The 15,615-nt window shown below is 37.9% G+C and overlaps 1 protein-coding gene across 7 annotated transcripts in view; it reads left to right on the top strand.

Moving 5' to 3' along the window:
• LOC138332133 (septin-2B-like) overlaps nucleotides 1-15,615 on the top strand; it is an 80,397-nt gene that overhangs the window by 42,882 nt on the left and 21,900 nt on the right. Inside the window, exon 1 of one of the 7 annotated variants that reach the window (XM_069280111.1) lies at nucleotides 10,490-11,523. The exons of 3 other annotated variants lie outside the window; for them this stretch is intronic. In XM_069280111.1, coding sequence (XP_069136212.1) covers nucleotides 11,251-11,523 — 273 coding nt within the window. In that variant the 5' untranslated portion in view covers nucleotides 10,490-11,250. Of the gene's footprint in view, nucleotides 1-10,489; nucleotides 11,524-15,615 lie in introns of those variants that run through there. 3 more of the 7 variants (XM_069280113.1, XM_069280110.1, XM_069280112.1) reach the window with 3 other exon arrangements.

A 15,615-nucleotide genomic window follows, 5' to 3' on the forward strand; every position in this document is an offset into this window, starting at 1 on the left:
CATACAGGGATATCCAATCCCCTTCAGTCCTGTCCTGTCACATACTAGTCCGCTTTGATCTATCTTAATGGAGACAGGGACATTTATATATCATAGACATTTTGCCAGCAATAATTGTTTCAAATGTATTTAATGAACCTTTGCACTATCATTTATCATGCTACTTGTAACCAATAAAAATAATTGTTTTGATGTTGTTGATGTAGTTGCCTCTGAAATGTGACTTCCACAATGTTATGATGAGTACCCCACATTGATATATCTGAGGCTGTATACACCACCCATGTGTGTGGTACCCGAGATAGCCTTGATGTTGTAGTAGGAGGGACCAGGTCATTGTGTATCACACATTCAGTTACGCATGAGTAACCAAATTTTCTACAGGTAATGAATTTCTTCAGATTTTCATCAGATGCTCAGAATTTCTAGTATTAATGTCCTTTCTAAGCCATCTATCAGTCTTTAGGAGATCTAACTAGGGGGAAATAATCTAGTATTAGAATCCTAAACTTTTAAAAACTTGGTTGATGGGATACATTTTCTTCATCACTCTAATTTCTCTTGACTGGTTATCAGTTTATAATATTAAAACATCACTAAAATTATTGTTTCTGAGACATGTCTGTTTCTACAGCAGCCTAAGTTTCAAACTAGGGGGAGATAATCTACTATTAGAATTCTACTGAGAAGATCTTATCAATATATAAACTTAGGGTCTGGTGCCCAGTCCCGATACTGCTGGTTTACATTTTATCCCCAAAACATATGTACGCTGCTTTGATCGTCCTGCTCTCTTTAGACTTCAACATTTTACACCAAATATGTATTATGTCACGATCGTCCTGATCTCTTTAGACCTCAACGTTTTACCCCCAATATATGTACGCTGCCTTGATCGTCCTGCTCTCTTTAGACCTCAACATTTTACCCCCAATACATATGTACGCTGCCTTGATTGTCCTGCTCTCTTTAGACCTCAACATTTTACCCCAAATATGTATTCTGTCACGATCGTCCTGATCTCTTTAGACCTCAACATTTTACCCCAAATATGTATTCTGTCACACTTGATGTCTGATCTCTTTAGACCTCAACTTTTTTACCTCACAATACATATGTATCGTCTGATCTCTTTAGATCAAATTTACCCCAAAATGTACTGCATCGTCTTTAGACCTCAACATTTTACCCCCAATATATGTACGCTGCCTGATCGTCCTGATCTCTTTAGACCTCAACATTTTACCCCAATAATATGTATTCTGTCACGATCGTCCTGATCTCTTTAGACCTCAACATTTTACCCCAATACATATGTACGCTGCCTTGATCGTCCTGATCTCTTTAGACCTCAACATTTTACCCCCAATACATATGTACGCTGCCTTGATTGTCCTGCTCTCTTTAGACCTCAACATTTTACCCCCCAATACATATGTACGCTGCCTTGATTGTCCTGCTCTCTTTAGACCTCAACATTTTACCCCCAATACATATGTACGCTGCCTTGATTGTCCTGATCTCTTTAGACCTCAACATTTTACCCCCAATACATATGTAAGCTGCCTTGATTGTCCTGCTCTCTTTAGACCTCAACATTTTACCCCCAATACATATGTACGCTGCCTTGATTGTCCTGCTCTCTTTAGACCTCAACATTTTACCCTCAATACATATGTAAGCTGCCTTGATTGTCCTGATCTCTTTAGACCTCAATATTTTACCCTCAATACATATGTACGCTGCCTTGATTGTCCTGATCTCTTTAGACCTCAACATTTTACCCCCAATACATATGTACGCTGCCTTGATTGTCCTGATCTCTTTAGACCTCAATTTCTACATATTAGCTGCTTGATTTCCTGCTCTTTAGACCTCAACATTTTACCCCCAATACATATGTACGCTGCCTTGATTGTCCTGATCTCTTTAGACCTCAACATTTTACCCCCAATACATATGTACGCTGCCTTGATTGTCCTGCCCTCTTTAGACCTCAACATTTTACCCCCAATACATATGTACGCTGCCTTGATTGTCCTGCTCTCTTTAGACCTCAACATTTTACCCCCAATACATATGTACGCTGCCTTGATTGTCCTGCTCTCTTTAGACCTCAACATTTTACCCCCAATACATATGTACGCTGCCTTGATTGTCCTGATCTCTTTAGACCTCAACATTTTACCCCCAATACATATGTACGCTGCCTTGATTGTCCTGATCTCTTTAGACCTCAACATTTTACCCCCAATACATATGTACGCTGCCTTGATTGTCCTGCTCTCTTTAGACCTCAACATTTTACCCTCAATACATATGTACGCTGCCTTGATTGTCCTGATCTCTTTAGACCTCAACATTTTACCCCCAATACATATGTACGCTGCCTTGATTGTCCTGATCTCTTTAGACCTCAACATTTTACCCCCAATACATATGTACGCTGCCTTGATTGTCCTGCCCTCTTTAGACCTCAACATTTTACCCCCAATACATATGTACGCTGCCTTGATTGTCCTGATCTCTTTAGACCTCAACATTTTACCCCCAATACATATGTACGCTGCCTTGATTGTCCTGATCTCTTTAGACCTCAACATTTTACCCCCAATACATATGTACGCTGCCTTGATTGTCCTGATCTCTTTAGACCTCAACATTTTACCCCCAATACATATGTACGCTGCCTTGATTGTCCTGTCTCTTTAGACCTCAACATTTTACCCCCAATACATATGTACGCTGCCTTGATGTCCTGATCTCTTTAGACCTCAACATTTTACCCCCAATACATATGTACGCTGCCTTGATTGTCCTGCTCTCTTTAGACCTCAACATTTTACCCCAATACATATGTACGCTGCCTTGATTGTCCTGTCTCTTTAGACCTCAACATTTTACCCCAATACATATGTACGCTGCCTTGATTGTCCTGATCTCTTTAGACCTCAACATTTTACCCCCAATACATATGTACGCTGCCTTGATTGTCCTGACTCTTTAGACCTCAACATTTTACCCCCAATACATATGTACGCTGCCTTGATTGTCCTGATCTCTTTAGACCTCAACATTTTACCCCCAATACATATGTACGCTGCCTTGATTGTCCTGATCTCTTTAGACCTCAACATTTTACCCCCAATACATATGTACGCTGCCTTGATTGTCCTGCTCTCTTTAGACCTCAACATTTTACCCCCAATACATATGTACGCTGCCTTGATTGTCCTGCCCTCTTTAGACCTCAACATTTTACCCCCAATACATATGTACGCTGCCTTGATTGTCCTGCTCTCTTTAGACCTCAACATTTTACCCTCAATACATATGTACGCTGCCTTGATTGTCCTGCTCTCTTTAGACCTCAACATTTTACCCCCAATACATATGTACGCTGCCTTGATTGTCCTGATCTCTTTAGACCTCAACATTTTACCCCCAATACATATGTACGCTGCCTTGATTGTCCTGCTCTCTTTAGACCTCAACATTTTACCCCCAATACATATGTACGCTGCCTTGATTGTCCTGATCTCTTTAGACCTCAACATTTTACCCCCAATACATATGTACGCTGCCTTGATTGTCCTGATCTCTTTAGACCTCAACATTTTACCCCCAATACTATGTACGCTGCCTTGATTGTCCTGATCTCTTTAACCTCAACATTTTACCCCCAATACATATGTCGCTGCCTTGATTGTCCTGATCTCTTTAGACCTCAACATTTTACCCCCAATACATATGTAAGCTGCCTTGATTGTCCTGATCTCTTTAGACCTCAACATTTTACCCCCAATACATATGTACGCTGCCTTGATTGTCCTGCTCTCTTTAGACCTCAACATTTTACCCCCAATACATATGTACGCTGCCTTGATTGTCCTGCTCTCTTTAGACCTCAACATTTTACCCCCAATACATATGTACGCTGCCTTGATTGTCCTGATGATCTCTTTAGACCTCAACATTTTACCCCCAATACATATGTAAGCTGCCTTGATTGTCCTGATCTCTTTAGACCTCAACATTTAATAAAAGACCACCCTGGTCACCCTTCACAACAGATTCAGGAAATATACCTGTGAACAGGGATCAAATTATATATCTTCTGTAGCTATTCATCTTACGATTTGTGTTTCTTATCCTCTGTCACAGAGGTAGATGAAAGAGTATAAATCTAGACGATTGGGTTTCAGCTCGATGATGGATGAGTGAGGACGGCCTTTGTGGTGACATAACGGTGTCACTCTGAAAAAAAATTGCTGACTCTTGATTGGATAACGTCTCAGTTTTTAAAATCGAATGAAATTCTTACTATCAGATAACTTGTATGTAATATTCATAAATCATTGTCGAAGTTGATTTTCTTATACAGCATTTACATGTTGACATTTTTTCTGAATAAAACATCTGTTTGTGAAAAACTTGTCATCTTTTATAAGATCTGATAAGAATTGTTTGGATAACGAAATGCATTATGGAAACAGGATGTTAGTCTACTCCAGATAATACAGAACGAAAAAAACTAGTCTTTGAAAATATGTTGATGGAAAAATTTAAATATACTGACTGTATGAGTATGTAGTTTCCATAAAGAATGTAATAAGGATATTAAATTATGATAATTTATGCTCAACATAAAACCTATACCACTATACACTTGTATAATTAGACATTAAAGTTTTATTGTAGCATGAACACATAATAACGTGTTATAGTTAAGACATCATACTGCTGCTAAAGTCTGTGTTTATGGTGAAAATATGAGGAATTGACATATGTGTCCATAGATCGATTCACTAACTGGCTTTCAGACATGTTTTACAGCATTTAAGACCATGTTTGACTTTATTTTGTTGGTCCTGACTAAAATTTACTTAGATTAATCAAATCTATACCAGGGTCTAAGTCTGTGACAGTTTCTAATTGTTGACCATGTCTTTAAGCTTATATATAGAATGACAAATTTTTTGTACCTGTATCAAAATTTTGAAGAATCTGTTTTCCTGCTTAGGTGTAAAATAAGCAATGTGTCATTTCTACATCTCCGTATTGAAACTTGTGCTTTTGTAGTTTACATAGAGTTCAGAACACACATGTACAGATATCAACAAGGATTTGATCTATAGAAGTGGAAATTTACATGGCAGCAATGTGGTGAGGATATCCACTGGTGGTATATGTGTTTAACCACCTGATCAGGTTAGAACATGTGTTTCTGACAACATATGGGAGGAAGTGGAACTCTCCTGTTTTTTATCTGCATCTCAATCATTTCAGCTTAGATATAGGCAATTTGTGTTTGCATGTTTTTAGTTGCGTAGGACAGAAATACTGAGTATAATAGGAAGTTTGAAGAAATCCAGTATTGATACATCAGAAACACTATTGGGTGAGAGACTGGACCTGAAATATTTACACTTTTCTGACAGATGACCTTCACATACACTTCTGAAAACTTATAAATCATTGGTGTAAAATTGTAAAGAAAGATATGGTATTGTTAAGACTGGTGACATATTTGTGGACAAGAAAACAGATTAAGATTGACCTTTCTGCTTTTCAAATTTGTCATTGTTTCTTCCGGTGATGAGAACATTTCCTGTACTGTTTTTTTGTCTATGACGTAATATAACTGTTCAGTTGAAAAAGTATATCAACATAGACTGTACAAAATAAAGATGTATGAAATTTTTGTTTTAAAAGTCCATTCATTGTAAAGGTTATCAAATGTTTTGATGAAATTGTCTGATATTTTGATATAGAAACATTTGTAAAGATTTCAGTATAAACAATATCTGATACAATTATGTCTGTATACTGTTTTGTCATATAGATGTGGGATATACCATACCTCCAATAAAAATCAGAAACCCTTAGACTTAAAACACCTAGAAACAGGACTTGAGTGTAGTATTTTGTGTGGTTCTAACGTTACACCTGTGTTAATTTGACCTTTGGCCTCACAGACTGGTGTAGATTTCATCCTGATGTGAACTGACCTATGACCCTCAGACTAAGATAGGGGACCACCATGCATTTCTGTGAAGGATCATCTAACAGAGTTTCTGGTCAAATTAACTCTTAACTAATTACCACATGTTTCATTACTTGAAGTCAAATTGGGCATTTTATAGCAAACACTACCAAATAAAATGCAACTTTTGAAATAATTTATCTACACAAACTATAAATAGATTTGTGATCTTTGACCTTGGACATTGAGACACTTGACATTAAGTTTTGCTGTTGTCATCGTAACGAGAGCTGGTGACAGGAGAATAGAAGAGAGTTTTTATGTGATGGCTACAATGAGAAGCATTTATAGCAGACGGCCATTTTGTCTTCAGAGATATGATAATGGGGTATGATAATGATGGCCACTAGGCCTCGGGCAAACTGTATTCTGGATGTCAAATTGACAAAAAACCAAGGACCACTAGATATAAACAGACAACACAGCTGTTTGTAGAATTTCCCTGAATCTTCAAAGGGTAATGTTTCAACACTCCTGAATTCAATTCTAAATCATCAAGTGTATTTTGATGTATCAAACTACAGAAATATCATAATCAAGCTTTGCATACATTGCTTGAACACGTTGGCTTCTTCAAAAAATTTACACAAATACATTGTAATATTTTTGATGAAAATCCAACAACATGAATCACTTTAAGTGATGTCATCAAACTGCAAATTGACAATTAAATTTATTATGGTTTCAGCCTGTGTTTAATCTAGATTATTTCTCATACATTGTTATTATGTCATGTTCATGTTCACTATCACCAAAGAGATTGGTTCATTTCTAGAAATTTCAGAATTCTATACATATACACTTTGCATTAATTGTGATGCACACATATATTTATCACTGCTACTTTATACAGGTATGCATGTGCTGACATGAACTATATATTTCCCAAACCAGGAAAGTGATGCATGTCCCCCGGTGATCTGTTACAGTAAAATACATCAGTTATTTCTGTTATTTATCTTCTCACATGTTAAAGCTCTGTTTTCATGAAAATTCTCTTTTCTTTGAAAGCTATACCTCAAGATATTATATCATAATCAAGATATAAACACTCACCTGTTGTGGGACAGAATTTCCACCTGCAGTTTACGATTTATATCATCAGATCGACTCCACGATTGGTTAGATAACTCTAACATTGTTATATGTATATAACATCTCTGATAGGTCAACATTTTTATAGACAGTTTTTGTCTCCGATTCAGAAAAAGGCGGCACTTTGAAATATCAGGTTTCCAATTTTATCACCTTTGCAGTGACACAAAACTGCACATCATGTGTCTTGAGCTGTTTTGGGGCAAGTGTAAAATAAAGTTCATAATTCTTGAGAGAAAATTACAGTAGCAGGGCAGGAAAGGACAGCAAACAAACTATGTGTGACTCAATCATAGCTTATTATGTTGAATTTACATAAAATTTAAATTTTCATTCCTTCCATAGTTGGGATAGTTTAAAGAGTCTATAAAGAGCTGTGAATTTGTTTACAGCTGTAAATGTATGTAGTTTAACTTAAACACCCATCAACAAAATGATGTTAAATTGTTGTACAGTCAAATAAAAAAAATTTTGTTTTCTTTTACATGTTTCAGGATTTCATTGTTCAGTTCATGCATGGAACAACCCAGGCGAAACCAAACGAAATATGTCGCTGATCAATAGATTTTATGCATATTCACTTATGTTTCATGGTTTCCTTGACCTTTATATGTGTTTCCGAAATATTTCAAGGTCATGCCAAGTTGATTTTTAGCTGTTATGTATATTTCAAGGCCACATTGATTTAATCTGAAACCCTAGCCTAATATCTGTTTTCAAGATTGCAATAAGTAAATTTGTTGTGTAGATTGTTTTCCATGTTGTCCCATTTCCTCCTGTTACGTCCTGTCGTGTCCCGTCATGTCCCACTGCATCCTGTCAAGTCCCATACACGTCCAACTTTGATATAGAGTTCAGTGCATTGACATTTTACAGACTTTACAAGTTAATCCATTTTATTTGTATTTAATAGCTTTGTTCTAGGTTTACAAGCAATAACTGATTTGTTTTCTGTCCTGGTCACTTGTGAATTAATTTGTTGTGGCCTAGCTGGGACGCCTGAAGGACTCAGACCAGACAATACATGTCAGGAGACAAATCTATTGTGACTGACCATGTCCAGCTCATTATTACAGCCAGACAGTGGTCATCTAGCTACTGGTCAGCTTAATCTAGTAAAAAGTGCAACTTCACAGGGGTTGGTAAAGGAGGTAATTCCAATCCTACAATTATATTTTATCGGTTCATCATCATAAGCTAACTTGTATTTTGTATTATGTATAATTTGTGGAAAGGGAAGAAAGAATATTTGTGGTTTTGATTTACAATATCTGTGGTGGGTAAGCTAGGTTTAATGGAATCTTGTGAGAATGATTGAGGTTATTTATAGACAGATAGCTGGAAGACATTATTGAATTTGTAGATTATCATCGCTATAAAAAGCTTGTCAAATGAGGTAAATAATTTAGAATTTTATGACTTTCCGGTACAAATTCATTTTGACAATAAAAATTTGTTGATAGAATTCCTCACCATCCTTTTTGCATGTTTTATGCTCATATCACGGTAGAGACTAGAGTGTTATTCATGTCTGTCCTATCTAGATGTCCCATCCTGCCACACCCCATTCCTGTTGTGTCCTGGCATGTCCTAGCTAGATGTCCCATCCTGCCACACCCCATCCTGCCACACCCCATTCCTGTTGTGTCCTGGCATGTCCTAGCTAGATGTCCCATCCTGCCACACCCCAATCCTGTTGTGTCCTGGTCTGTCCTATCTAGATGTCCCATCCTACCACACCCCATTCCTGTTGTGTCCTGGTCTGTCCTAGCTAGATGTCCCTCCTACCACACCCCAATCCTGTTTTGTCCTGATCCGTCCTAGCTACATGTCCTGTCCTACCACATCCCATTCCTGTTGTGTCCTGATCTGTCCTAGCTACATGTCCCGTCCTACCACACCCCATTCCTGTTGTGTCCTGGCCTGTCCTAGGTAGATGTCCCGTCCTGCCACACCCCATTCCTGTTGTGTCCTGGCCTGTCCTAGCTAGATGTCCCGTCCTACCACACCACATTCCTGTTGTGTCCTGGCCTGTCCTAGCTAGATGTCCCGTCTTACCACACCCCATTCCTGTTGTGTCCTGGCCTGTCCTAGGTAGATGTCCCGTCCTGCCACACCCCATTCCTGTTGTATCCTGGCCTGTCCTAGCTAGATGTCCAGTCCTGCCACCCCATTCCTGTTGTGTCCTGGCCTGTCCTAGCTAGATGTCCCGTCCTGCCACACCCCATTCCTGTTGTGTCCTGGCCTATCCTAGGTAGATGTCCCGTCCTGCCACATCCCATTCCTGTTGTGTACTGGCCTGTCCTAGCTAGATGTCCCGTCCTGCCACACCACATTCCTATTGTGTCCTGGCCTGTCCTAGCTAGATGTCCTGTCCTGCCACATCCCATTCCTGTTGTGTACTGGCCTGTCCTAGCTAGATGTCCAGTCCTGCCACCCCATTCCTGTTGTGTCCTGGCCTGTCCTAGCTAGATGTCCCGTCCTGCCACACCACATTCCTATTGTGTCCTGTCCCAATTTTTAAATTGGAGAGAATTTACATAGGCATTGCCTGTTGTACAATCCATATTCTATTAAACTGAAATAAAATTTTGTTGAAATTGTAAATGGCAGGTGATGATCAGGACATTGTCCTACAGATACTCAATTTATAGTCAATATCTTTTCCAATCTTAATTTTCTTCTAGCGTGGTCGGCTAAATGCTCAGACTTTCTTCTAGTAATCACTAAAGGTGAATTGTATCGTTTCATGACAATTTTCATTTTAAACATTGGCTGAATCTTCATGATGATGACAATTATGATAATAACAGCTGTAGAAAATGACAATTTGATGATCTATTTAGTGTTATAGGATTGTTTTGGTTACAGTGGCTGACTTTCAGTAATTTCTCGCCATAGATGATGTGTTTATAGTGTTATATGATTTATTTGGTTACTGTGACTGACTTTCAGTTATTCCTCCATACCATTATTGTTATAACAATCAAAGTTCTACCTGGGAAAAGCATTATTTTGTTTGCATCAGATCAACCTCAACATTTGTGTTGATGGTTGTTACAGATCAAGAGTTAATTGGGGGGCACCAGTGGGGTGTCCGATGCAGTGTTAATTGGGAGGCACATGAAGGGTTTAGGATGTTAAGAGTTAGTGGTGAGGCCCCATTACAGGAGTTCTGTGGTCTGGGCTGTGTCTGTTTTTAAAGAATTCGCCACCTGCCTCTGTCCCGCCTAATCTCTGACTGTGGACTCGTAACACGTGGGTGGATATTCTGGTATAACAAGGTGAAAGTTTAGGAGATTCCTGTCCATTCACTGATCCCTCGACTATCAGATATGTATTAGTTAACACACAAGTGTTACAGGTACCGAGGATTCGTACTCACCTGGATACTACACCTGGTGAGAGACTTACTGTACCTAGCAGTGTGTATCTGTGGGAGACACCACTAGACTTATACCATCGGTCAGTGTAGGGGCTGGACAGTGATCAGATTATATACTATTACCAAGACCATCAGGAGGCCTGACTGGTATTTCAATTACCAAATGTCGAGAGTTTAGATACAGGATTTAGAGATGTGGTAAAAGTTGGATGTATGACCACGGATGATAACAGTGATATCTACCTGTACGGCACACCTGAGACCACACTAACGACCCTATACCTGTTCATATGGACTGTGATAGTTGGTGTCGGATGTTCATTTGTCGTTGGGAGACAAAAGTGCAGTAAACGTCATAAAAGTTGACAATGACATGACGTCCACTTATTACGTTGTGTCGAGGCTGTGAACAACACAAACAACGTGTGGGTCAGTAAAACTCTTGTAAATAACTGCTGAGACATAAGTGTGCTCTGATGTTAACTTGTACCTAAAGGAAGTATACCTATGTATTTACACCTGGAACTTTTACTTCTGTATCACCTGGTTGTTTAACACATGGAAGTGTTTGTACCTGTGTAAGCATCAGAGGCAGTTAATTTGTGGGTTATTGGATTATACAACATTACATGAATCAACTGTAAGAGTCTGTATGACAGTAGTTGAGTTACAGTAGTTTACAACTGTATCCCTGTATTGTAGTGTTACTGTAACTATAAACATCATGATTCCTAGACGTACACAGAGGACTGGGGGGCTATCCAGCGCCTCCTTCTCATCCAGGACAACATCAAATGCATCGTCATCATCACATAGTGCGTCAGCGTCCATTTTACTGCGCGAACGCGAACATCACCGAGAACATACTGGACCTAAATCTCCACAAAGTCCGAAATCTCCGGATGAATTAAAGCATCCGTCTCGTTCAGCCTCTTTTTCATCTCAACACTCAAATAGCTCATCCAAATCAGCCACCACAAACTCATCCAAACAATCGGTAAGAGTATTTCTAATGTAATAAACCTGACTTACCTCTTGGTGAGTTTTATATAATTAACTATTTTATAGTGTGTCTTGTTTTCTAGGGGTTTTGCCCACTAATAAGCCTGGTTTCATACCTCTGACATTAGCCCCTGTCTCCACATCCAAATTACAAATAAGCCTAATGTCCCCTAACACTAGCATCAGGAGTATGACAAGTCTGATCCTCAGGGCTACCAAGTCACTGTCCACACAATCACCCCTGGTTACATCCACTCTGATGTCCCTCACAACTATAATTTCCATTACTGTATTCTACCCAAATGGCACTTACAAAATTGAAAAAAAAAGAGGGAGGGTGGAGGGGCTGATGCTTGAACGAACCAATGGACGAATATTTGAAAACAGTATGCAATTGATCAATATGCTAAAACAGTAAAATAGAGAAGCCTACACAGTTTTCATAGTTTCAGTCTGTATTTAATTTGTACAGAATGAAATATTGGGCCAAAAAAAGGGAAGGGCGCTTATTAGGAGGGGCGCTGATTCCGGGTAAAATTTTGTACTCCTATATTTTTGGCACCGGTTGTGGTTTTAACATAGCACGTCCTGTATGGTGGTAATGGGAGGATGGAGGAGAGTAAAGAATAATATTAGATTTATTTCTTCAGTGGTGTAGGGACAGGCAGCTGTTTCTTTGTTTATTATCAACAAACATGGACCAGTACCATAAACAGAGAATGTTTATTGGGAGTCTGTAGTAGGGAAGGGCCATCACACCTTATACTGCTCCAATATTATTGTTAATCACTTTGTATCTTTTCCTTGGCAAGACAGATAGACTAGGGTGTATGGAGATGGAGAGATACCAGGAAATGTCTAATTACTGGTTACAATATGCATAGATACCAGGAAATATCTAATTACTGGTTACAATATGCATAGATACCAGGAAATATCTAATTACTGGTTACAATATGCATAGATACCAGGAAATATCTAATTACTGGTTACAATATGCATACAAGGATGAGTTAAGATGTATGATTTCAGCACATATCATGATATGTGGTGTCTAGTAAACAATATGTGTTTCCTTTAGTAAACACAAATGTATACACATATTGATATTTATAGATGATGGTCTCTGATGTTATACAGTATAGAGAAACTGTGATCCTAGTCCATTTGAGCCAGGTTAACAACACTGTACACACATACATTATAGCCTAGGATATATTTTATATGAAGATTTGAGCTGAGAGATTGATATGTATGTTAAAGGTCACAAACCTGCACATCTCTCCTAGATAAAGTGGTGGATGTGTTTTGAGATACACAGGTAAAACAAGGTCAATCACAGGTGTAATACAGGTTATTCCAGGTAACGTACAGATACAACAATTTTACACTTGGCAATGGCGACAGATGGATACACTACGTAAAAAGTACAGTTTATCTAAAAAAACAAAATTTTAAAAAACATGTTATCAACTTGTCATTACTATTGCTTAATTATCATATTGTTTGATGTCCGTCCCTTGCTGTAAGTGTATGGCCGTCAGTAAAAACCTGTCTACAATGTCCACTTACTTCAGTAATTATGATGTACAGATACGATAATCTATACATCCAAACACCATTCGCATAAAAATCAAACAATAATAATGTATACATCCTACACAGGCAAAAGTGCCATGCATGAAATACATGTGTAAAACGCATGATTTTCATGCAAAAATTTCATGCGTATTTGAGCACACCCGTATATCATGCATAAAATTTATATGAGAATCATGCGAGAAATTTCACATGCATAAATCATAGGGCTGGATCAATATATCAATATACCGATATGTATCGGTTTTCAGAAGCGTATCAAATATCGATACGCAAACATGCTGTATATCGTTGTATCGTTTTAACAACTCAACCTACTGTTTTCATTATAGAAAGAGGAAATTCAAACAAAATTTATTCTTAAACATCATTCAAGTAAGAGCATTTCAATCAAAAGGAAGTGTTTAAAGCATCTGTATCACCTAGATGGATTAGAAATGTCTTTTCATAACTAAGAATACGAATTGACAGAAACTAATCAACACAAATGGTGAACCAAATCAAATGTTTGGTAGGTTTTTGCCAGGTTATACAATGTTTTATCAAAATTGTCTTTTATTGTCACAATATTCAAAACACAATGGTCAACTGAATTTGAAAAATAAGGTTCAGTATATCGTCAAGACGTATTGTATATTGTTTCAGTGTATTTTCAATACGTATCGTATCGTTTCAGACCTTCCAATACCCAGCCCTAGTAAATCATGTGTAGCCACATATGAGAATCATGCGAGAAACGCATGTGCCTCATGCGTAAATTTCAACATGGGTAAATCACGTGTAGCCACATATGTGAATTATGCGTATCATATAGCACGTAGCACGCATGTAAATTATATCATATGTAAATATCCTACAATAGATCTGTCATACTAGAATCATAATGATATCCTGCTAGGACTACAAAGATGTCCTAGACTCCTACAAGAGGTCTAAGGATGTCCTACTATAGTTCCAATAAAGGGGTTATAATATGGTCATTACATATTTTGTTTTTAGATTCAGAAACTATATTGCAACAATTAATATGGTTCAGGGACTGTTTATAGATATGAAAGTGAGAGTTGTGGGTGATGTCCCTTGGTGACCCCTGGTGTAACATTACAGGGCCACACACCATTACTGGTACATATAAACAACCTGATATCATAGGATTTCATCAAAGTTACATACATATTGATGTAGAAACTTTAATATATCAACAACCTGATATCATAGACATTCATAAAACCTAGATACATATTGATGTAGAAGTTTGATGAAGTGTAATGTGTTCGTACTCATTTTCCTCCTTAATCCTCCTTCCTCTGGAATTTTTCTGTACACTACAGGAAGAGTTATGTACCTTGGCAATAGTATTTATACCTCATGTTCCAAAATATCAATTTATACTGACTGTCTGATTGCATCTGATGTGGTTGGAATTACCCAAGGATTCTGGATTTTTGGTTTTATTAGTTTAACGTCCTATTAACAGCCAGGGTCATGTAAGGACGTGCCAGGTTTGTTGGTGGAGGAAAGCCGGAGTACCCGGAGAAAAACCACCGACCAGCGGTCAGTACCAGGCAAATGCCCCACATGGGATTCGAACTCGCGACCCAGAGGTGGAGGGCTTGTGGCAATGTGTAGAGACATCTTAACCACTCGGCCACTGTGGCCCCATTCTGGATGTCTGATTGTATCTGATATGGTTGGAATTACCCAAGGATGCTGATGTCTGATCTGATATGGTTGGTGGTAAACAGACCATTGTGTCAGGTCTATGGTGGGACAATAACATGTTATTGATGTAACACAGCACATGGTGTAAAATACGTTGTAATAAACCTTTGTGATTTTGTTATAAATCTCTAACATGTTAACATTATAAGGGATATATTAGATATATCCCAATACATTCCAATGAAATGTAAAAAAAAAATTACCAAAGTTGAATAGCTTATAGATCATGATTATATTAATCCTTTTTAAATCTTTCACCCCTAAATACACATTTGAACTCATCTAAACCAAAGACTAGACTAGTCCATTAAGAAATTTCAGGGGTGTTGATTAATTCAATGATTGTATGTTGATGCTACCATTGCATTGTCACTTGCTATATTGAGACAGGTTAAGCTAACCAGTCATGTTACTTTATCTTGGTATACCAGCTGAGATATATATTTACACAGATATCCAACTCCTTCATCCGGCCTTCACTTGAACACAAGTCTGGTCAACTTGACTTTAAAACACAGTAGAAATTTTTACGGGATCAAGGCTGATAAGGAAATTGTCGAAATGTAATATGACAAAAAATAACATCCTTCAAACTGAAGTCGGTAAACGACACATACATCAATGAAATATACATGTATAGACTTAATTGAACAAAAATACTTATTTACAAGTTCATGATTTAAACTAACATAGCTTTATCTTTTCTGAATATCTGATACCAACTACATATAGTGCTAGCTAGCATTCTATCCAAATATTTCCCTTC

Source organism: Argopecten irradians, chromosome 9 (assembly GCF_041381155.1).
Source record: "Argopecten irradians isolate NY chromosome 9, Ai_NY, whole genome shotgun sequence".
NCBI lineage: Eukaryota > Metazoa > Mollusca > Bivalvia > Pectinida > Pectinidae > Argopecten > Argopecten irradians.